Here is a 23,931-nt window from a genome sequence, read left to right on the forward strand (position 1 = left end):
TTTCAAAGAGACCAATGTTATCAGGCAAATGGCCACACTCCCCTTATAAATGATTATTCCAAATCACTGAGAGGTAGAAGGAAAGCACAGACCCCAGTGGCCTGCATTGAGGAGAAATGCTTCTAGAGTCAAAGGAAAATAAACATAAAAGGTGAGAGGAGTCACTCATAAAGCTAAAAACTGCCAGAAAACCTACCCCATTCAGTGTAAAGTTAGAAAGAGCATTTGCATACAGCCTCTGCTCTGGGAAGCCAGCTTACAGTCTAACCTTCTCAATTTGTTTAACAAACCGAAGCAATACACTTTCTTCACTGCATGCTTCTCCACTAAAATCTACTCTCAATTAGCAAATCTCATGAAATTGCTTTGATATTTGGTAAAACTTTACTCTTGAACTTTTATGTAAAGAAAACACTGACCTTTCAGGATAATTACAAAGTTTAAATAAAAGAGGAATTACTTAGAAAAATACCACCAGAATTAAAAGAATGGATGAATGAATTACTGGAAGTTATACGGCTGCAGTACTGATGCCTAATTATTGTCTGGCACAGGAAAAAGCAAGCTGCTGCCTTCAATTACCAGCAGAATGACCTCTCTCAAAATAGGTAAGAGTAACAGATGGAGTAGAGGTAGCTGTTGCTGTTGTTAAACCACTTTCATAGCACAAAACACAGCCAGCTGTCGCCCAATTGTCACGTATACTTTGCAACACAGTTAATTTATTCTTATTTCTTTCCCTTGGACCCAAAAAACAAGGAACTATTTCGGCAATCCGCTTAGAAAGACTGAGGCTGTTATAGCTGTTTCAAACTATTGAAAACCAACTAATAACCTAATAACGTAAAACAGACAACAACAACAAAAACATTGATGAGGAACCAATAAACATCTCACGTGTACATTTCACACCAACTTTAGGAGGGCTGGGGAATGAATGAAAAATGGTTTTGCTTCTTCAAACAGTACAGCTGAGTGTTACAGCTGAAAAGGCCTCTGGGGGTCATCTAGTCGAAACCCCTCTTTTTCCAGATAAAGAAAATGAAACCCCAGGACCTAAGGGGAGAGCTCCAAAGTGCCACAGCCAGCTAGCAGGGAAAGCCAAGAGCTGTGCATAAGATTCTAAAAACTAAATTATAAAAATGCACTTGAACAGTTCTCAGCCTTCTTTCGGCTGTGACACCTAAGATGGATGGTGTTCACATAGATAGTGCCCTCCCCAAAGGCATCTGCGGTCCTGAAAAAGTACTCTAATAGCTTGCAGCCAGTACAACCTTTACCAGTAGGTCATGGAAAAATGGGCTATGGACTACATGCAATTCCAGCAGGAACTCTAACCCTCTCCTATGCTTCCTCAAGGAAGCATATTTGCACGCAATGGAGAGTGACATCGTGATGTGATGGAGGCAACCTAGACTTTGATCTAATATTTAAAGAGGAAATCATTGGGACTTCCCTGGCAGTACAGTGGTTAAGACCACACTTCCACTGCAGGGGGCACGGGTTCGATCCCTGGTTGGGTAACTAAGATCCCATATGCCGTGCAGCATGGCCAAAAAGGGGAAAATAAATAAATAAATAAGGAAATCATTTGCAAATGTATCACTAACCGCATGCCAGCAGGAGAACCAACTAAATAAAATACTCCTTGGGCAAAGAATTCTATTCTAAAGTTACTAATTGGCTATTAATTTATCTTTTGAATACAAGTGGACTTTGATTTACAGTATTGAAGCTTCTTTATGAGCAGCCCTCAGGCTTCTCTGACTGAGCCTCCTTGAAACGCACCTTTAAATTGTACTTCATGGTGGATCACAGCGAGGGGCTTGGTGAACGTCTTCTTATTCTGCATCATGGCCCAGATCATCGAGGCATCCAGCGAGGTGCAGGCTTCATCAGGAAGCACACACTGCAGAGAGGCAGAGCAAAGCAGAGTCGGGAGGTCACTCAAAAGGGCCTGCACAGCTGACCTGTGGCCCCTTATCAGACAGCTCACAGCTGTTTACCCCAGAAAAACAGGACATTGGGAGAGTTTCAAAGAACCACAAATAATCTGGGAGATGTGAGAGCAGGCCCAGTGTATTCTCAGCTGCACTTGAAGATGCAAACATGGCTGGACGGCTTCCCACAAAACAACTGGAGCTTTTAGTGTTATTTAGTCTGAAAAATAAAAAAACTACATGACGAATGTTGGCCCTTCACCAAGCTGGCTTCACATAAATGGTTCATGTTTGTGATTTGTGATTGTGGGAAACTTCATGTATTGCATTATGAGGGGGACAGATTTTACATTTGTTGTCCAAAAAGATGATCATGTTGTCGAGTATGTTTGCTTTTTAACTCTGGTACAGGCTCATGCAAAATGAAGCCTTCCAGGGTCATCTGCTTTTAATGTTCCAAAATGAAGTCCTGGGGAGTTGTGCCCAGGTGTGGAGGCCATGAGATCAGCTGTTCCTAGCTATTTTAAGGCTCCAAACTTAGAACCAGCATGCCCAAGCCTAGTGTATCTGTTTCCATTACCTTTTTCTTTAAAATAACTTTGGTTCCTTATCTATGCCCATCAGTGGGTAAAACCCTAATGTCAATGACATCCATTCCCTTTTGTTGGAAGAAGAAACATATCAATTACTTTAGAAGTCTATATACAGCAAGGTACCCAGAAAGGTTAATTAGCTTCCAGTTCTTCCAATCACAAAAGAGCAAAGACTTGTAGCTTTACTGTCATTGCTGCTCTAGGCAACATGAAAGTCAGATACATGTTATAAGAAGACAACTCCCCCCCTCTCTCCAACCCCCCAAACAAACAAACAAGAAAAGCCTTTACAACAGTCCTCCTGTAAAGGGAAACAATGGATTTTCTGCGGAGAGGAATCATTACTGAAAAGATTTGCATTTTAGGAAAAGCCTTCTTACTTTCCTACTAGTTCTTTGGTTAAGCAAGAGTCTATGATTCTACAACAAACTCACTGCAAGACCCTGGGCAAGACACCGAACTCTCTGGCCTCAATTTCATCAGCAATGGGCAGGGTTTGACTCACCGATCTTTGAGAACTCTTCCTAGAAGATTCTTTGACTCTGTTTATTGTCATAGAAAGCACTCACAGGAATGTGGAAATATTAACCACAGGCAGCAAACAGAGGGACAGTGGTAACAGCTCTATAAATGGTCCTCTGTCATCATATCTACCGTCTCATTTGCTCCTCTACCCAGGAGAGAAGCCGGTACTATTACTTCAATGGTACAGATGAGGACACGCAGGTTCTGAGAGGTCAGGGACTTGCTAATGTCCTGTTGGTAAGCAGCAGGCCTTCCTTCTCGGTCCTCCATGCTCTTTCCATTCTATCTTGCCTTGGATATAAATAGCGACTTTAGGCTTAGGGTCACATCTCATGTCTTCCCCTGTGACTTAGAACTCTCCTTTTATTATTAGGACTAATTTTCACAGATTAACACACTATGAAGCTGGGCTGCCACAGGCCAGGCTCACTGAAAGGTAACAGCCATACAGCCATCAGTATAGACCCCTGGTAACTGCCAGGCCTCCCCTCCTAGATCCCTAATTCCTAAAAGTTATCCTCTGGGTCCCAGCCATGCACGAAGCTCTGCATGGTTTTCTACCATGGTCCACTACACCCCAACCTTGATGGCCACTGGAAAGTGAAGGTCCACACAGCTAAGGCACCATGTTTCTAAAGGCAACCTAAAGAACACAGCCTAAATCACCTTATATATATATGTACTCCCTGAGGACTATGAAATCAGATTTGCTATATTTTCAAATGTATTATAAAATTTCCTATGGTCTTATGGAGAAATGGATGCCCAGGGGAATATAACAGTGCAAAGGATTCATATCAATGGTAATCCATCCAATAATAATAATTTTTCCTTCTCCCTCTACATCCATCTCTTACAACCTATGTATCAGGTGAGAAAATTCCATCCATACGATACATTATTAATGATACGACTCGATTATTAGACTTTTAGACATTAATTGATATGTGATTATAAAAGGAATAGAAGTCAGCTTACACTGTGTGAGATATCTAAAAAATAAATGCACATATGAAATTATACATAATTATGGCAGATCACAGAAACAAAACTAAGCAGAAGATACCCTTTGTGCACAAGGCCAAAATGATGAGGTAATTACCCTTGCTGATCCCCCCTACCTTGGCCACGCCAGCAAGGTCAAAGGGTTCTGATTTCTGTTGTGGCAATAGAATGTACTGGTTCAATGTGGGGAGTGACATGAGGCGAACATGACGAACAGATGAGAAACCAAGAAAAATTAAAATATTTGTTAGTTTCCCTTAGAAGTCATCATGAGACAAGTCAACCTTATAACTCACACAGAGAAGGTCAAAAAACAACTGCAATACAAATCTCAGCGGGACCTGGAAAAATTAATCCTCACGCTGAACTTGTCCTTCGGCTCTCTGTACTCTTGGCACTGGATACTATCTGAATAGCGAAGATAAAGCCAGACCTCTCCTTCAGTGGAAAACAGTCTTGATTTATCATTTGTAAGATACTACTGAGTAGCACGCATGGAAAAAAAAAAAATCATACTGTCAGGATTTATTCTCTAAGACTCCATAAAACTCAGTTCCCTGCTAACATGAACTTTATGGCTTCAACTGGGCAGTTCCCTAACCCAAAACCTCAACCTGCTGTAACTTGTGATTAAACTTCTCTGGTAGATCACTGCCTCACCTAAAAATGTCAAAATAACAGTACAAATGGACGAAGGCTCACTAACCTTAGGTAACTTCTGGGGGTCCTTTTCCTTTTTGGTACACAATGTGAGCTCACACTGTAGAAAGAGCAGGGAGGTGTTGAAGATGGGCTTAAAGACAAAGCTGAATTGTTTCTTATCTATCTCGGCTTGCGGGATAGGAAAGTGCACTCTCTTGGGATTGTAGAATTTCACAGATTCATCTTTAGGACAAATGTTCTCAATGATAGTATAATCAGACATCCTATCAGGGTTCGAATATGGAGAGATAAAGCAAGTCTGGATGGCAAATCCCAGTTCTTGGTCAGCCTTGGTGACGGACACCTACAACAGAACAGAAAGATCAATTCAGAAACAAGTTAGCATGTCACTTTCACTCTAGGCACAAGGGTAACATATCAAAGGGGCCCTTCTGATGAGAGACATCGCTTTACTTTCCTAACATATCCATACAGTCTTCCTTCTAATTACAAAAGTAACACACACTAATTGAAGAAACATATGTTTTCCTTTAAACTTGGTATAGATGATACAGTGAATTATTTAGTTCAAGTCCCAGCCTGGAAGAGTCTATAATACAAGATATATAAGTCTCTTCAACCTCCTATAAGTCCTCTGGGAAATAAAAACAAAAGTACATCATGCACCTAAGTGGATTTTCCCAAATAAACAAAACACCAGTAGGCAAAGCCCCTAATATCATTAATAGTGTATCACCTGTAAGGCAAGCTCTTTTAAAAAATTACTCAGGGGCTTCCCTGGTGGCGCAGTGGTTGAGAGTCCACCTGCCGATGCAGGGGACGCGGGTTCGTGCCCCGGTCCGGGAAGATCCCACATGCCGTGGAGCGGCTGGGCCTGTGAGCCATGGCCGCTGAGCCTGTGTGTCTGGAGCCTGTGCTCCGCAACGGGAGAGGCCACAACAGTGAGAGGCCCGTGTGCCACAAAAAAAAAAAAAAAAAAAAAATTACTCAAAAAATAGAGGACAGAGGTAGAATCTATTTAAACTAGGCACAGAAGACCAAACTTCTAAACTGCAGCAAGTCAGACTGAGCCTAAAACATCGCAGTAAAGCTATAGATTGACCTGAAGTCCTGGTTCATGGTGAGCAGGCAGAGCTGGCCTCTGGGGCTGGATGTCGGGGAGGGTGCAATCTGGTGGCGATCATGGGCCTGGCGAAGTGTCCCAGCTTCTCAGAGGTCCAAACCAGACCTTGCCAAGTACTCTCCCTTCACTCTTTAAGCCCAAGGGTGTTTTAAGGGAAATCTAATCTGGAAACGTTTCCGACTCATTTACACTTCCCTCTTACAAAACATTTGTATGGGCTATGTCCAAACCTTGTTAAGGTTCTTTTCTTTAGAAACAGGAAGTAGTATTTGGCCAAGAGTAAACAGAATTCAATTCTCATCTCAACTACCAATTCAAATCTCAACTATCCTGAACTCAGCTAAAATCCTCAAACCAGACTGGATCTTCCATTTGGTGACACATGCATCACTGTGTGAACTGCCTCTCCCCTCTATTGCCTCATTCCTTGACTAAACTCAGGATCAAAATAAACTTAAACACTTTAGAAATAAAGTTGGTCCTCAACCATAGGCCGATAGCCCCAGAATCCTTTCAAAGGCGTGAAGATATAAACACACTTTCCATTCTGAAATACCCAGGGGAAATCCCTGACATTGCATGGGGCTTTTAGGCCACGGCACTATTTTGAAAGATCCCTATGTGGTTAACTGCAAGATGCTAAACAATGAAGATGACTGTGATAATGACATTTTGTTGGGCCTTAAAGCTTAATCCCTGAGAAATAGTCTTATGAGATAAATATTTTCAACTTCATTTTATAAATGGAGGAAAAACTGAACACACAGGATAGCTGACTTGTTCAAAATCATATCTAACAAACACTGGGTGAAACCAAGACTTGAGCCCAGGTCTTCTGAGCCCGTCTATTTTCTCTTCACTATTTCACTACAGCTACAGGGTCAATTCAAGCCACCCATGACATGGCCAGGGAGGGTGCTTGGTAAGAAGTCTTTCCAGGAAGTAGTATTTGGTAGTCTGAAAATATTCACACTTCATTATTTTTACAGTATTTCCAAAAATGAGATATTTAATCTTGGGAAAATGGCAAATTACATATACTCTATTTTAAAAAGTGGCCTTTAACATGAACTCAGAACCCACAATGCAAAAATGTGTGACAGAAGAAATGTAAACCTCTTCTCTAATCTCAGAGAAAGTATGAAATGGCAGAATGTCTAAGGTATTCCAAAAAGTTGTTTCGATGAGAGGAAAAAAATTGTCAACAAGTCTTTTCCTCTGAAATGGACCGGAAATGAGTAGTGGCAGGACTCTGCTGCTCACGTGCTGTGAGCACTAAACCTTGGTTTCTCCCCCACAGAACGAGGGCACTAACACTGACTAGATACAGTGATTGTGACAATCCGTAAAGTCAAAATTACATGCACACAACACAGTTCCCTTCTAGTTAAGAAATGCCAGCTGTTATTAATAGTATTAGTCTAGATTTAAATTTGGGGGGTTATATATAGAAATATATTCTTTTAATTTCCCAAGACAAATGAACTAAAAGAAAAGCTGCCAACTATGTGACCAACTACCACCCAAGGATGACCAAAGACCAGGTGGCAAAGCTGATAATGTCTTGGATTAAAGGAAGAGACTAGGATCTAGAGGAAACAGAAGATTCTGGGAGGGGACGTGATAAGGATGACCACGAGAAGAAACATGGAAATAGTTCTTTAGACCAAGCCAATGATTGGGTAAGTTTTATTTACTTTCCCCAAATAAAAATTTTAATATTAGCAGTGGAGTCCAAACTGGGAAACAAGGACTAGGCATGGCTGCTATCCTATTTAGCAAAATATTTACAGATTCTCTCTCATATTTCAGGTAGTTTGAAACAACTTTAAAATAAAGCAGTTTATACCATTTTCCCCCTCCCCAGATTCTCTTCAATGTATTACTATGATGTATAATGATATTTAAAATGGTATAGCAAAAGGATTTGGTTCACTTTTTTCCATCACTTGACCATGTCTTTGATTAAATTTAATTATGAACAATACAGATGATATATAAATGGGAAAATAAGAATGAAAAAGAAAATGAATTTCAAGTAAGCCAACACTGGGGGTGGCAGAGTGGGGGAGAAAACCCAAAACACCCAGGGTAGGATACATGAGGAAGATTTAAGGCAGCAACGCCATAGCCTGGCAAAACCAGGCACACATCTGGAAAAGAACAAACTGCAATGAAGCAGCACCCCTAAAACCCATAGCGTAACAGCGAACCACTGACCAACCACACACGTGGATTGTGCAGCCGGAAAAGCAAGAAGAAAACAACGCATCTTGGATTAGGGGAGAGCTCTGATTAGGGAGAGCATGTAGAAAGCAGTATATTTTTCCCCCAGCAGAGAAAGAAGGTATACCCAAAGAAAGACAAGATCTCTCAGAACAGGGAATCAAAAAGGAGGAGACGATCCAGGAAAATGTCTAGAGCCAGTGGGCTCTGTCCCAGCATCAGTACAAATGTGAGTTATTTGTCTTTCTTAACTAGAAATATGTGTACTGAAGTCACTTTTAATATATGGAAGTATCCCATTTTGGCCCCTTAAGCTTCTCCCTCCTCCCACAGTGAAGGAGAACACCAGCTTGCTGCTCAGCACCCAGATCAGCTCAACAGAGGATGACTTCCAAGTAAAACCAGCAGACATTCTGGGGCCATGAGGATACTGATCTTCTCTGGAATCCAATCTGTGAACTTGGATATTTGCACTGCTAAGAGGTTACATTTTCTCCCCCTTTCAAGTGGTACTTTGAGGATAAACGATAGCATCCAGTGGATAACAGTGTGGGCTCTGGAGCCAGATGGTCTGAGCATGAACTCTGACTCTGAACTCTAGTAGGTACTAACTGTGTGACCTTAGACAAGTTTGTGCCTCAATTGCCTCATCTACGAAATGGGGATATTAATAGTCCTGTCTCACAGAATTGCTCTGAAGAGTAAAATACTACAATACTTATAACTGAGCTTGGCACAAAATAAATCTGCAATAAATGTTAGTTGTTGTTATTTCATTATTACCATCACTACCTAATATGCTGGAGTCACTCCAAAGATTTATGTTATGTGTGGTTATTACTGTTATATATAGGAAATAGTTTTAATGAATTTATAGATACATTTAGGAGATGACCTAGAAAAAGCAATTTTCATGAGATACAGTAACACACAGTATTTCACTCAAAAGTATCCACAGTTTAAAAGATAGTCTCTGAGGTGGTTTTAAATATTCTTTGGTTAATTCTGATACTGCAGCTACTGAACAACTGTCCTTAGCAGAAATGCTAAGGACAGAGTACGGACAGGGCTTTATTAGAATTCACAGTGCTGATTTTTTTAAAACATTTATCCATTCATCTACAAATTACTCTCTCCGTTTAGAAGGAACGTAGTGAATCCTGAAATTTCCTGCTTTGGTCAAAAATCGACGTGGGAGCGTTTTCTAAGCCACGCCCTCACGCAGAGCTGGTCAAAGTGGTGAGGAAGAGCAGGAAGACGTCTGCCCCAGCTGCTTTCACTCATGCGCAGAAGCTACTACGAATCTGCGCTAACCTAACAGCCCAAGGCTAACATTTGGGTCTCACCTCAACAAAAACATGTCCGTTCTCTGCCACAGAGAAGACGCCTTGGGAGGGCACCAGAAAGAGGTCAGTGTTGTACAACTCCATGTTGAAGGTGACATTTCTGTTGGGTGGGTCCTGGAAGCTACTGGGATTCCCCACCTGCCGCAGGCTACAATTAAACTGGAAAAAAAAAAAAAAAAAACACAGATGGAGATAAATCACAGTCAAACGAAGCTTGTAGCTTTATGAGCTTTAGCCTTTAACATCTGATTTTATTTTCCAATAGTCCCTGACTAAAGCTGACCAAAAAGACACCGGTCTCTACAAACTACCTACTACAAATAAACACATACCACCACAGTTTCAGGTCGGCTGAAGAAGGAAGTATCTCCTTCATCCGTATCTCCCGGAAATCCATTATCACCTGACTCCAAATCTTCATAACCATCTGGCCAGCCACTACTATCCCCAGGGGGTGGAACCTGTATTACAATCTAAAAGGCAAGGAAAACACAATGTTATAAAAACACCAAATCACGTGTCTTTGGTTCTACCTCACACAAACACCCATGTAATAAGTCAGAGGCAAACTGAAAATCTGACTTAAAAAAAAAAAAAACAACTTCAAGTATTTTTAGGACTTCATCCTCAAAGAGATGAAAAAAAGAAGAAGCCCAATGCATGTTCAAATTAAGATTTACAGTAAAATACGTATTTTCCCCTGTGACAAAATATAAGTTATTTCAAACAGTGGGAAAACACCAGACACTGAAATGGGATTGGATGAGGTTGTCAATAGGCCCCCCTACACTGTGGGGGGTGGGAAGGAACCTTTATATTGAAAACTCTAAGAAATACTGATTTGGTTAATCCAAGGAGTCCTGTAATTTGTATCTGTCAAGATTTGATCAAGTTTGGTTTGAGTTAGAAGCAAAGGACCTGATGTTTACTATTGAGCCATTCCCTCCTTACTTTTAGTCCTGCACTCCTCCATCTCCCCAATATATCTTTTTTTAAAAAATAAATTTATTTATTTATTTTTGGCTGCGTTGGGTCTTCGTTGCTGCATGCGGGCTTTCTCTAGTTGTGGCTAGCGAGGGTTCTATAGGCATGCGGGCTTCAGTAGTTGTGGCGCGTAGGCTCAGTAGTTGTGGCTCATGGGCTCTACAGCGCAGGCTCAGTAGTTGTGGCGCACGGGCATAGTTGTTCCGCAGCATGTGGTCTCTTCCCCGACCAGGGCTCGAACCCGTATCCCCTGCATTGGCAGGCGAATTCTTAACCACTGTGCCACAGGGAAGTCCCCCAATATATCTTTTGTATGGTGTATAGATGCAGGAAAGAACATCATGTTTTATGCCATGACAACCTCTCTTAACACTGGTTGAAATGATTGTTCCTAGGTTAGCTCCAGATAAGATGAAAAAATTCACCCAAGGACCAGGACTCCATAAATCAACTCCTAATTTCTTTGCATATATAGGATAGTTATACTTTTTGTTTGATTTTTCACTCCACTTCCTTAGATTTTTAATATGTTGCAAAACAAAAATACATATTAAGTCTGAAAATTACTACAAACAATTATAACTGGAAGAAATAGTTAAAGTAGCCACTGAAGAGGTGAATGGGAAGAAAATGAAGGAAAACTGCCTCTCTATTCTTTACCAGGCCCTCAAAAGAAAGTACTAATACAACTGAAGTAAGTTAGGTTATGACTTACCCTATCATAATTTAAAAAAAAAAAAGAAAGAATGAATATACCTTTCTCTCCTGAGGCAGATGGCACTTTTTTTTTACTTAACAGACTGATTACCATGGCCTTTTATTGGCATTAATTTAGATAAAAGTTTAAAATTCCAAAATCAAGTATACCAGTAATATATGACATTCATTACATCTGGAAAAACTGGATAACTGCAAGAAAATTAGTGTTGGAATTGGCAGAATAGGGTTCATCATAGAAGTCAAAGGTTAATAAATGATTTCAGGAACAAAGGGAGAGTGACTGCCACTACCTAGAGTTGGGGGAAGATTAGTGGACGAGAGGTCAGGAAGCTGGATTCGGTCCTGGCTCTACTGTTAACTAGTCTCTCAAATCCAAGCAAGTCTCTTAACTCCCTGGAGTTCCATTTCCTCACCTGTGAAATGAGGACGTTGAATGAGATCAGCTTAGGGCTCTTTCCAGCTCAAACATTCTAAGATTGTCTGAGGAACAATAACCTTGGCTCACAGGACAGTCAGTCTCCACATGAGCCACACTGACCAGAGAGCCAGTCTCTTCTCTGGCTAGGTTGAGCCTATCTGTTGACTGGCAGTGGAATAAACAGAGAAGTCAGGGTCTGCCCGTGCCAAGCCAAAGCTGGGGTAGGCGCTGAGTGCAGACACACACACCATGTCAAAGCTATTTCTACCATCCAAAGTACAACTCAAATTGCAAAATTATCACTTTAAAGTCCTTTTGAAATTTCATGTTCAAATTCTTTCAACATTCACTGTTAAGTGTCCATCTCTATAAGAACAGATTTAGATGAATCTGTTCTGACAAGATTCTGACAAGAATCATGTCTGGAAAGTGAAGGGTAGCTATTGCAATGGATTATCATTGGGGGAATCTGTGGAATCTCTCTTGGGGTAACTTCAAAAATGGAAGATTTTCTTCAATTTAGGGTCTTCCTTAGAGATGGAGAGAGATTTAACACTTTCTTGAATGACCTTTTCAGACTTCTCTCTTTTGGTTCTTTTGTTCATGAGGGAGGGAGAAGTTCTCCTACTTCTAGACAAGACTCAGATGAGGCCAGAGAGACCACAGCTCTGGTTAGCTCAGTTGTATGGAGGTGCTCACTCATAGCCCAAGGGCTTGGATTCTATCCTTCTGTGGACCAGGCCATCCGAGCCTGCAGCTTAGCCAGAAAAAAGTCATAATCACCTTGCCAGTGAAACTCTGCCAAGAGGAGATGGAAGGAAGGGTGGGAAAGATCACCACAAATGCTCCAGCCGAGGAAACAGGGCCTCCCAACTCCCACAGACTCACCAACAAAACAAATAAAAGAGTTCAGGGTCATACTACATCCCATTTTGTTGAGAACTGACACTTGGCTTTGTTCAGACCCTCCTCACTTTCCTAGAAGTCTTAAGACTAATTTTAAGGTAACACCCAGCAAGGCTCTGGCAAAGGGAAAGCTTTGTACTGGAGAACACTCACGGAGTTGTAGTAAACCACACCATAAGGGACTGATCTCCGGTGCCGAGTCCCACAGCCATTCAGGGGAGACTCCAAAATGAAGTGGGTGCCATTCATCTTGGCCTTGCATGTGGGATCCAACAGGGTGAGCTCCATCCCAGAGTAGCCTCTGGCCTGAAACAACAATGACCGAAGACATAAAGGGGGGCCCACAGGCCATTCTACAGCATGCAGTTAACACATTTTGCCTGGTCTTCCAAGTTGCAAGTCCAGGCCTTCCAAGTTGCTAGAGGCCTGCACTTCCCCTCCCCCCTTACCTCCTTTCAGCCTACCATCTCTCAACAGCCCCAGAATTGTGTTTGTTGGCCTTGGAAATTCAATAGCAAAATATTGACACACAAGGATCTGGAACCCCCCTCACTGAGAACAACAGGAACCGGGTGAGAATCACAGCCAAGGGGAAGTGAGCCCATCCAACTGAGAAAACAGTATCAAATCTCTGGAGTTCAAAAGTGAAAGAGCTGGAAATAACTAACACAGGCTGAGGCAAGATGGGGAGGGAGGTAGCCTTCCCTTCGCTCCTTTAAGAAACTGCACCCACCTGAAACGAATCTTTTTCTATAGCCACAGTCATCTTTTCATTGTCACATTTGACTGACAGGGCAACATCCATGCTCCCCGGCACCTCCTCGGCCTCTCTGGGACCAGGAAACAGTTGTATGCTGGGGATGACAGGGTCCTTTGGCCGAGGGATCCCATCTTCTCCCCCTTCCTTCCAGCCTCTCCTGGAGATATCGGGGAAGGGAAAGGGGAAACCTCCATTTTGGCCTCCCCTTCCCCGGATGCGGGGGTTGTCCAGGGCAGGCAGGTGGCCAGGGTCCAGCAGGATCCGTAGCTCAGGAGGGATGGTATGGACTTCCTCATCTCTCATCTCCTCTGCTGGTAAGAGAAGAAGGCAAAACATCATCAGTGTTTGCTGCCAGGCCACAATCATATCATTAGAGGCAAGAACAGGAGAAATTAGCAAAGAATGGGCATGTGTAAAATTACTCTTAACAAGCAATGTATAAAAGAGATGAGGAGCCTGGAAGCCTGAATTCTAGTGCTGATGTTCTTTCTAACTGGTTGAATGGCTTTGGGTAAGTGGCCTATCTCTCTGTGCCTCAGTCTCCCAATTTTTAAAATTAAGAGGTTGGATTAGATCAGTGGTTCTCAACTTTGGCTGCAAATTAAAATCGCTGTGGAGCTTAAAAAAGAAAATCCCTAAGCTCAGGCTGCATCCCAGGCCAATTAAAAACTGAACTCTCTTTAAATCATGTTTTAAAGCTCCCCATGTGATTCCAATGTGGAGCCAAGATTAAGAACCACTGGATTAGATGATTTCTAAGGCCCTTCAAGCTATACAAATCTATTATTTGAATAAGTTATGTGGGACAATATTATTCCATTCAAATGCCAATGAAATACTTTCCTTGAATCTAGAGATTCTCTAGAACAGTTTCTCTAAAGATTTCTTGAAACAGTATTGGTATTTTGAAATGATTTTGCTACCTCCTTTTTTTTTTTTTTTTTTTTTTTTTTTTTTTTTTTTTTTTGCGGTACGCGGGCGTCTCACCGCTGTGGCCTCTCCCGTTGCGGAGCACAGGCTCCAAATGTGTAGGCTCAGCGGCCATGGCTCACAGGCCCAGCCGCTCCGCGGCATGTGGGATCTTCCTGGACCGGGGCACGAACCCGCATCCCCTGCATCGGCAGGCGGACTCCCAACCACTGCACCACCAGGGAAGCCCTGCTACCTCCTTTTTGAGTGCTAAATTCTAACACGTATCTGGGTACCCTGGCCTTTTAGAACCTAGTCCCAAAGGAAGAAAGAAAAAGTTGCTTAGGCAGTTATTCCTTCAAAGGGAGAGACATATTTCCATACAATCCATACTCATTATTCTGTCATATTTTCAACAATTTAAAGAAAACATTTTTTTCCCAGTATTCTCTACATCTACTATCCAAAGCCAACTGACGTATGCTTGAGGTCAATCCATCTCAGTGGGAGTTGGGAATAAGGATGACAGTGGATGTTGGCTCTCCTTAGATACTATTTTTTTGAAAAGGATGGCACAGTTGTATGGGCCCAAAAGAAGTCAGAGGTCTGGAGGTTTTTAATTTGTACTTTGATTTAAAAAAACCCTTCACAACCACCCTTCGAGGTGGGCCTATTGTTTCCCTCATATGACTGAGAAGGAATCTGAGGTTCAGAGGTTAAGCAACTTCCAAACAGTGAACAAATGGCAGGGCTGGGACTTGAACCTGTACTCCTAACCTTCATTCTACCGGCATTGCACTCAGTAGTGGTACTGTGTGGTAAGCAAGAGGTCTGGTGATCAGAAAACCTGGGTTTCAAGTCTTACTACCGATCAGATTCTGGAGAACCTTAAGAACTTGTTAAGCCTCTGCTTTCTCCTCCATCAAAGTGGGATAATAACTCCTGCATTCCCTCTGGAAAAGCACGAGTACTTCTGACTATTTTCCTATAACATCCAGCCTGAACTAAGACTTCTCTCTTGCAGGCCCAACCCCTCTGTGTATCAGCCAAAAGTGATTATTAGGCACCTCTGAGAAAAGAACCCAGGATAGTTTATCCTTAATATAAGCACAGCAAAAGTGATCTATAGCTAAGTTTTCCAACACGCAATCAACTCTGTTACAAAAAAATCTATATTAAAGATAATTTCCCCAAAATAATCTAGCACAATTCTATATAACTTTAAGCTTTATAGTGTAAAGTAGTGAATGAATCATTAAAATTTGCAACAGAAAAACAGCATCATATAAGCTGAAATGAGAGTTCCTCATTGGAAAACTCATTTGGGGGATATTTTTTATACAAAAAAAACCAAAAATCATACTTACCATTGTTTTCAAGCCGAAGATGAAATCTATTAGCCACAGGAGCCACTGTGTATGATGTTACTGGACTACAGCCATTGTCCAAAGCCCACTTGACCAGACTCTCTTGGGTTGAAGGAATGTCATCTCTTATTGATTTGGTCATTATCATGGATCTTTCACTTTCTTTCCCAAAGCCAATACTGTTAGGAGCCTGAAGACAATAGTAAAATTTCACTCATGAGTGTATGAAATTAAACAGTGCCTTAATATCTGAAACAAATAGATTCTCTATTGTGTATGAAAGAACTATTTACTCTTTTGATCCCTACTTTCCTTGGGCTGAGAATACTGATGTGAAAATCTGTTAACAGCAGATTAAGAAACTCATGCTGACTGGTTATACCATTTGGGTTGCTTATGTTGATACAAATGGCAGAATCATTTTTGTCATTGGTTGATAAACTAATTATCATAAGCATACCTAGTATGTCACTAAAGAGTTAATGTTTAAATTTTATTAACACACACACCAAATATGATACCAAACTTTTCCTTATTTTTATTTAATATTATATATAAAGTATACAGGTGTACATGTTATATTTTCCCCAAATCCTATACCCTAGAGTTAAATGAAAGAAGACACAACTTAGTTACTTCACTGTGGAGACTATCCCACCTTTGTAAACTACTGAATTCCACACGGTCAAACAGTCAATGTTCATACTTCATTTATAATTTATGATCAATTTAGGAAGCCTGTAACTGTATACATCTGCCAATTCTATTAACAGAATATGCTTAGATTTTATGGTTTAAAATATTAATTAAGTTACCATCCCTCTAAGTACCTATATATATATATACACATATATATTTTAAACAACTTTATTGGAATATAATTGCTTCACAATGTTGTGTTAGTTTCTGCTTTATAACAAAGTGAATCAGCTATACTTATACATGTATCCCCATATCCCCATCCTCTTGCATCTCCCTCCCACCCTCCCTATCCCACCCCTCTAGGTGGTCACAAAACACCGAGCTGATCTCCCTGTGCTATGTGGCTGCTTCCCACTAGCTATCTATCTTACATTTGGTAGTGTATATATGTCCACGCCACTCTCTCACTTCATCCCAGCTTACCCTTCCCCCCACCCCGTGTCCTCAAGTCATTTCTCTACATCTGTGTCTTTATTCCTGTCCTGTCCCTAGGTTCTTCATAACCTTTTTTAGATTCCATATATATGTGTTAGCATATGATATTTGTTTTTCTCTTTCTGACTTACTTCACTCTGTATGACAGACTCTAGGTCCATCCATCTCACTACAAATAACTCAATTTCGTTTCTTTTTATGGCTGAGTAATAGTCCATTGTGTATAGTACCAATATTTTTGTCCGGCAGTACAAGTAACTGTTAAAATTAACTTTCACTTGGTAATCAGTTACAAACTTAAAACTGAATGACAGAAATCTTTCCAGGAAAGGATATAAAAGGACTCTGAGTAACAAGGACATGGAAGGTAAATTTCACATCACCTTCTGATCCTACAGCAGTGATCTTCTCAGACGGTGAGGGAGCTGAATGCTGCAGGGGGCACCCCAAAGGGAAGTCACCACATTTTCAACAACTGCTCCAACAGGGCTGGAAGGCCCTTCCAGCAAGCAGATTATGCCATCTCATGCCATATAAAAATCACTTTAATTTCCATGCCCAATTATTTTCTTCTGCATACATGCAGCATTTTTCCTAAATTCCCCATTTGTTTCCCATTCTGTTTGCCCCTAACATGACTAAATATTAATTCTTTCCCACTGTAAAACCATAGAAGATTCACAGCCTCTAAGTTCTCTTGGTCTCTCTGGTTGTGAGATATTGGCTGAGGACACACATTTTCAATTCAAAGCTTAGAGGATCTCACCCAGTATATTCTTCTACTACCCAAAGTGCTTATCTGAGGAAAAACTGCCAGACTGGCCAGTCACAGTGATGCATGCAAGGGACCACAGAGAGCTTTAACCAAGTTCTGTAGCCATTTGCAAAAAAACCCTCAGTTTCACAGGTTTGGATTATTCTATTCTTACTGGGATTCAGAGAAAACTCCTTCAGAGAAAATTCCTTAGGGAAAGGGAAAGAAGAAACGAAGGGAGGGAGGGAGAGAGGGAGGAAGGAGGGAAAGAAGGGAACTAAAATGAAGTAAAGAAGGATCCAATTTGTTCTTAGAACTTCTTATTCACTGAGTCAATAGCATTTTCTCGAGCACAGCTTCTTCCAGCCTTTCAAGGTAGCCTGTTGTTTGGACTGGCTGGAGTTGCAACATTGGCCTAAACAATACCGCTTGGCCTCATCTGCACTAGTCTTTCATGTTGTTGGACAGCTGAGAAAATACTGTATTTCCAGAATACTATCATCATAACTGCCACCTATCCTTTTTGTAACAATATGGAATGACTTGTTTACACCTTTCCACATTAACTCTAGGAGCTGTCAGCACAACTCATACTCATTACACCTCGTGACTTACAAGGCTAGAAATCTACCTACGCATTTGTAAAGCAGCAAGGTTTGGGACAATGGCAGGCAAGTTGGTTCCCGGCAATGAGTGAATTCCTCATCCTGTATTTCTGGGAGTCCCCAGGTTTTTCCAAGGCCTCAGTATAGCTACTTCCTATGGGAGTATTCAAGGAGGTCTCAAATACCGCCGCCATTTCCCACTCGTATCTTCACAAAGGACGATGAGCTAAGTAGAGTCTGAGTGGCTTCCCCTCTCTCCCACCACCCAACACACCTGCATCAAAACTGCTGATGTTGGGAGGGGGCATCTGGGGGATGGGTTAGGCACAGCGTTGTGCATATTCCCACTGGGATTAAAAAATGTCTTTTCTAAGAATAAACTCACTATTTCCAAACTTGAAGCCCTGAGGCCATATGAAATAATACAACAGGAAATTTCTAACATGTTATCTCCATCTATTCTTTTATGTGTTGGAGGTTCTTCCAAAATGTGATTATGCATGGTCCATAAGGGCCCTGAATTAAAAGCCAGAGCTGGGCACGGCGACGTAATGTGGACACTTGTAGTAGTCCCATCTGGCTCCAGCGCACAACCCTTTGTGTCTCTTTGGCGCATCCTGTCTTTTGGAGGGTGCATTCTACCCAGGTCCCATTCCTGACACACATATACACACACGCGCGCGCCTATGTTTTGGTTTGGTTTGGTTTTTTAATTGGGGTATAGTTGCTTGACAATGTTGTGTTGGTTTCTGCTGTACAATGAAGTGAATCAGCTACATGTATACATATATCCCCTCCCTCTTGGATCTCCCTCCCACCCCACCCCTCATCCCACCCATCTAGGTCATCACAGAGCACCGAGCTGAGCTCCCTGTGCTGTACAGCAGGTTCCCACTAGCATCTGTTTTACACGTGGCAGCGCGCGTACGTCAATCCCAATCTCCCAATTCACCCCACCCCACCCCCCGCCCGGTGTCCACACATCTGTTCTCTATGTCTGCGTGCTCTTCTTTAAATTTACCCCATCAAGTTCCATACAATTCTTTTAGTGGACATTTGTCCTTGTCTTCACTTTGTTAATTGCTCCTACAGACAAACTTTTAAAGAGTTGTTAATAGAAGGAAGATGAACCCCCCCTTTTTATGGCAGGCACTGTGCTAAGAGCTTTACATGTGTTATTTAATTCTCCTCCAAAATATAAGGACAAGGCATTACTATTCCTTTCTAGAGAAGGGGAACCTGAGGCTCACAGAAGTTAAGTAGTACAAATAGCTGAGAACTCACCATGTGCAGGCAGTATGCTAAGTGCTTTACATGAAATACCCAGGACACACTTAACAAATATTTGTTGAATGAATGAATGGACTCTGCTAAACCTCACAAGAGCTCTCAAGGTGAGTATTATCATCGTACCCATTTCACAGGAAAGGAAACAGACCCAGAATTTAATGAGATTGCCCAGTATCAACTGGGAGTAATGGCAATTGGAAATGGGATTTGAATCCAGCCCTTTCTGGCCCCAAAGCCAGGATTCTTTCCACTCCACCCTTTTATTAGCAGGTAACTCCTCCTCCCAGCACAGTCAGAATTCACATCTGAGGCAGCAGTTAAGATATCACAAAGCATGAAACTGGCTGGGAGAATAAAAAAGAACATCATGAAACGTTACCTAATTGTTTAGCAATGTTGTCATGCATTGTCCAAAATTGGCCTGGAACAGGAGTACGGCCAAGGAGAGCAATATAAACAGATCTTGCACTGGGATGAGCAATCTCATTTCTAGCCTTTCTGATTCATATGAGAAGTGGGGATGTTCAAAGGGAACTCCAGGACTGCCATGGACCAGGCACACATACTCAGGGAGAGAAAGAGCCATTGAAGGGTCAGGGCCAAAAGAACATTTACACAAGAACTCCAGCAGGGAATTAAAATGTACCGTATGTTTTTGCCTTTCAAAGCATGATTCCCTTTCCTGTTTTTGTTATTCTGAAATTAAAAACATTTGGTTGGTGCGCCAGGCAGCAAAGGCCGCAGACACCCCTGGTCACCAATACCCCTCAGGCCATGCCAGGGAAGACAATCAAAACAGCTCTGACTTCAGAAAATCACTGCTGGGCTCTGTGCTCAATACCAAATTAATGTATCACCATTACACATGATGGCTCATTGGGATCCTCTCAAAGTTAAAAAAAAAAAACAACAAAACAACCCCACAGGAACCAGAAATGATTACTTTAAAATGACGATGTGTGTGCTCATGGCTTTGCCTGCTGCCCCTGGCAAATGCTTGTACATGACGCTGCCCAGGGGACCGTTGGCTCTGTCACTGCATTATCACACGGAAGGTGCCATGAATGAATAATACCAACGCCAAAGGTATCCCTCTCCCCAAATAGTGAAAACGTAAAACCCACTCCAGTTGATTCAATGCAGGTACTGAAAGAGGAATTGGCCACGGTTTTTATAAAAGACAATGCACAAAAATTTGAGCCCACAAAAGAGATGCTAAAGAGGTGATTATCTTCTTAAAAATGAGGAGGGGCCATTCTTCTTTAACTTTCAATATAATTTGCTCCAATATTCTGTCAAATAGTTATCTCCCTAAAGACTTGAAAAAGATTTATTTTACCAAATTTCAACATTCATCTTTTCAGGAAACTAGCTACTGTTCGCCTGTCATGCCACCCAGCTAAACTTCTTAAGTATATTTCCTTCATGAAATATAATGCTTAGGGAACAGGCTGGGGGATGCTTTTCCAGCACCATCTCACTAACCTCTCCATGGCTATAATGCTTTTATCAGTGTTTCACCCTTAGAAGCAAGCAAAAAAGACATGCCAATACCAAGTATTTATCTCAAAAAGAAAAATGGGCTGGAGTCAGCTGATTTCCCACAGCTTCCTTCAATACCCGACCCCAAAGTGAGAGCTGAAATTTAGGACCATGACACTGAGGCCCCTACAGGGCTCTCAGCCATGAAAGGCTTGTGTTCATTATTTTATACTTACTAAGTCTGGGAAGAACACTAATACACTCCAGGAATTTCACAAATGAGGCAAGTGGGGTCCAGAGAGGTTAAGGAGCTTACCCAAGGTCAGAGTTTGTAAATGGCAGAGTCTGAACTTAAATCTGGGTCTGTACTGACCCCAAAGACCATGTGTTTAACCACCACCCCACCCGCCCTTGTCAGGAGAAGCCAAGGAGCAGCCTCTTTTATAAAGTGAAAAATAACAGAGAGAAACTTCACAAAAATAACACATACAAACACAGCTTAAATTACCACCATTCATCAAAACAAAGAAACGCTTAACTAACTTACGATAACTTTCAGGTTTCCCTTAATATCAAAAGATTTGATCACCCAGTTGACAGACTTTTTGCACTTCAAGATCAGGATGAGATCTTTGACCACCTCAGGATCCTTTCGAGAAGGTCTTATGTCAATTATGATATCCACCTGGAAAGCACTGTGAATGGAAAACAAAGGCAGAGTTAGGACCCAAATGCCAGAAAGTTGCAACTATCTTCCCCTCTTCCAAGTCTTCATGTTTCCAGCGTCTGGCCAGTTGATTAAAAAGCTGGAGTTGATCCCAGGCAAATGACATGTGCAAAACAGATTGTTAGTGCACACATAACAAAACGGTTTTACATAACAATAGAAAAGTATGCCTGTGGACAATTAGCCACTAAACTTTTTCTCTTTGTTGAAAAAAGAAAAAAAAGGTGGATACTTAATGCAGCCACTTTTTTTGTTTTTGTTTTTAACATCTTCATTGGAGTATAGCTGCTTTACAGTGGTGTGTTAGTTTCTGCTGTATAACAAAGTGAATCAGCTATACGTATACATAGATCCCCATATCGCCTCCCTCTTGTGTCTCCCTCCCACCCTCCCTATCCCACCCCTCCAGGTGGACGCAAAGCACAGAGCTGATCTCTCTGTGATCTCCCTGTATGATGCGGCAGCCACTGTTTGAAATGGACGTGAACAAACCCGGAGAGTTTACTTCTGAAGCAGAACTGCTGCTTTTTCAGCCTCCAGCACCTTTGATGTGTAACATTCTACTCTGCTATATGCTCAAAATCCTTCAGAGCAGTAGTGGGCGGCAGTTTGGTGAGTGGGATGACAGGGTGGATGGAAGAGGGAGGCAGTAAAGCAGTGAGGAAGCTTCAGAATAAAATAAGAGGCAGAAGGCTAGAGAATTTCTTGACTTATATAAGGTGTGCTTAAGCCATTAACATTTGTCACAAAATCATATCTGCATTTACTTTCCCAAACTTCTGGATATACAGTTATTAAAATAAAAAAACAGATGGTCAACCAAGTGATTACTGGAAAATTAATGAATACAATCCAAACTTCTAAGAATCCAGTATAAAAGAGAATTTTTACCAAACCATAACATCTCTGTCATTCTGGATTTAGGGGAAAGTCTTTATTTCCATCTTGGTTTTACACACTTGTAAACCGTAAAATGAATGATATACAGTACTCAAATGAAGCCTTAGGCTTAATATCTAAGCACATATGCCAGATCGCTTCTATTCCCACTCCCTTTTAATTTTCCACAAATTCTTTACATGGAACAGAATTCCATTTCCAATCCTACCAAAACCGATTGGTAGTTTAATCACTTTTGAAATCAAAGTTTCATTAAAATTTTAGCTGTGAAATCCTTCTATAATATAAATTTACATTTTAACTCACTAGTCCCCATGAAATGCAGGTGAAAGCGGGAGAAAGGCCTACTTTCTCCCTTTTCTTTCTTTCTTAAATTCCACAATCATTCTTGATAGAGTTAAATTTCCAGTCCTGGGGCAGGACGCTGGGGGTGAGAGAGAGAGAGGTAAGTGGTATCTAATGGCTCTTTGGTGTGTCACCATGAAGGGCCACTCCTCTGACACACACACACACACATTCACACACAGATTTAAACAGTTATGAGTGCAAAAGTGCTCTGAGGACACTATAAACAGAAATCTGTTAAAAAACATAATATTAAAAAAAACACATAATATTGTTAAAATAATAATTATGTTAACAAGGCACATTTTGTAATTTTCTTAACAGGGATAACCTCAGTCAAAGGAGATAATAATGGAATAAGAGTGACTGTTCTATAACTAGTACAGTCCACCCTCTGTATCTGCAGGTTCCACATCTGAAGATTCAACCAACCACGGATGGAAAATATTGGGGAAAAAAAAAATTCCAGGAAGTTCCAGAAAGTAAAACTTGAACTTGCCACGTGCAGGCAACTATTTACATTGTATTTACAACTATTTACATATTGTATTAGGTATGATAAGTAATCTAGAGACGATTTAAAGTATACAGGAGAATGTGCGTAGGTTATATGCAAATACTATGCCATTTTATATAAAGGACTTGAGCATCTATGGGTTTTGGTATCTGAGGGAGATCTGAAACCAACCTCCCAGACACCAATGGACGACTATACCAAGAAGTTCAAATTAGGCTTCAGAACTCATCTGGGATATATGGGATCTAGAGACAGATGCAGAAAATAAAATATGACACTGGTACCTTTACTCCCTTCTTCAAAGCTTCTGTGAATCTCACCCAAAGCATCAGTGGCTTCCTCCCCCTCACCCGAGGGAGGGCTAAGCCTCTCCCTGTCTCAAGTCAGAATCATATCAAGTCATATCAGATCTTTGTTTTCATCTCTTAGTTCAGAAAACACACACAACACACACACACTCACACTCACACTCACCTGTAGGGGTTAGAGTTGGGGGTGATTAACTCAATGATGTGTACTTCCTTATCTCGAGGCTGGCTGGATATCACACACCCTTCTGCAGCTTTGGGCTGAAGGTACCCGGCAAGGTAATTGAGGGAGAGAAAATTCTTCCCTATGTTGCACGTGGGAGGGAACACTTGATCTGAAAGTAAAGAAACACATTGAACTACATGGTAACCAGACTCTAA

General features: G+C 41.4%; 1 protein-coding gene across 4 annotated transcripts in view; it reads right to left on the minus strand.

Moving 5' to 3' along the window:
- TGFBR3 (transforming growth factor beta receptor 3) overlaps nucleotides 1–23,931 on the minus strand; it is a 208,531-nt gene that overhangs the window by 23,563 nt on the left and 161,037 nt on the right. For 2 of the 4 annotated variants that reach the window (XM_032648927.1, XM_032648917.1), the window contains exons 6-14: nucleotides 23,717–23,885; nucleotides 21,301–21,448; nucleotides 15,486–15,675; nucleotides 13,183–13,517; nucleotides 12,603–12,755; nucleotides 9,754–9,894; nucleotides 9,422–9,580; nucleotides 4,770–5,069; nucleotides 1,789–1,909 (exon numbers count right to left, since the gene is read on the minus strand). In XM_032648927.1, coding sequence (XP_032504818.1) covers nucleotides 1,789–1,909; nucleotides 4,770–5,069; nucleotides 9,422–9,580; nucleotides 9,754–9,894; nucleotides 12,603–12,755; nucleotides 13,183–13,517; nucleotides 15,486–15,675; nucleotides 21,301–21,448; nucleotides 23,717–23,885 — 1,716 coding nt within the window. Of the gene's footprint in view, nucleotides 1–1,788; nucleotides 1,910–4,769; nucleotides 5,070–9,421; nucleotides 9,581–9,753; nucleotides 9,895–12,602; nucleotides 12,756–13,182; nucleotides 13,521–15,485; nucleotides 15,676–21,300; nucleotides 21,449–23,716; nucleotides 23,886–23,931 lie in introns of all 4 variants that reach the window. The other 2 variants (XM_032648923.1, XM_032648911.1) reach the window with 1 other exon arrangement.

The sequence above is a fragment of the Phocoena sinus genome, chromosome 1 (assembly GCF_008692025.1).
Source record: "Phocoena sinus isolate mPhoSin1 chromosome 1, mPhoSin1.pri, whole genome shotgun sequence".
Classification (NCBI taxonomy): Eukaryota; Metazoa; Chordata; class Mammalia; order Artiodactyla; family Phocoenidae; genus Phocoena; species Phocoena sinus.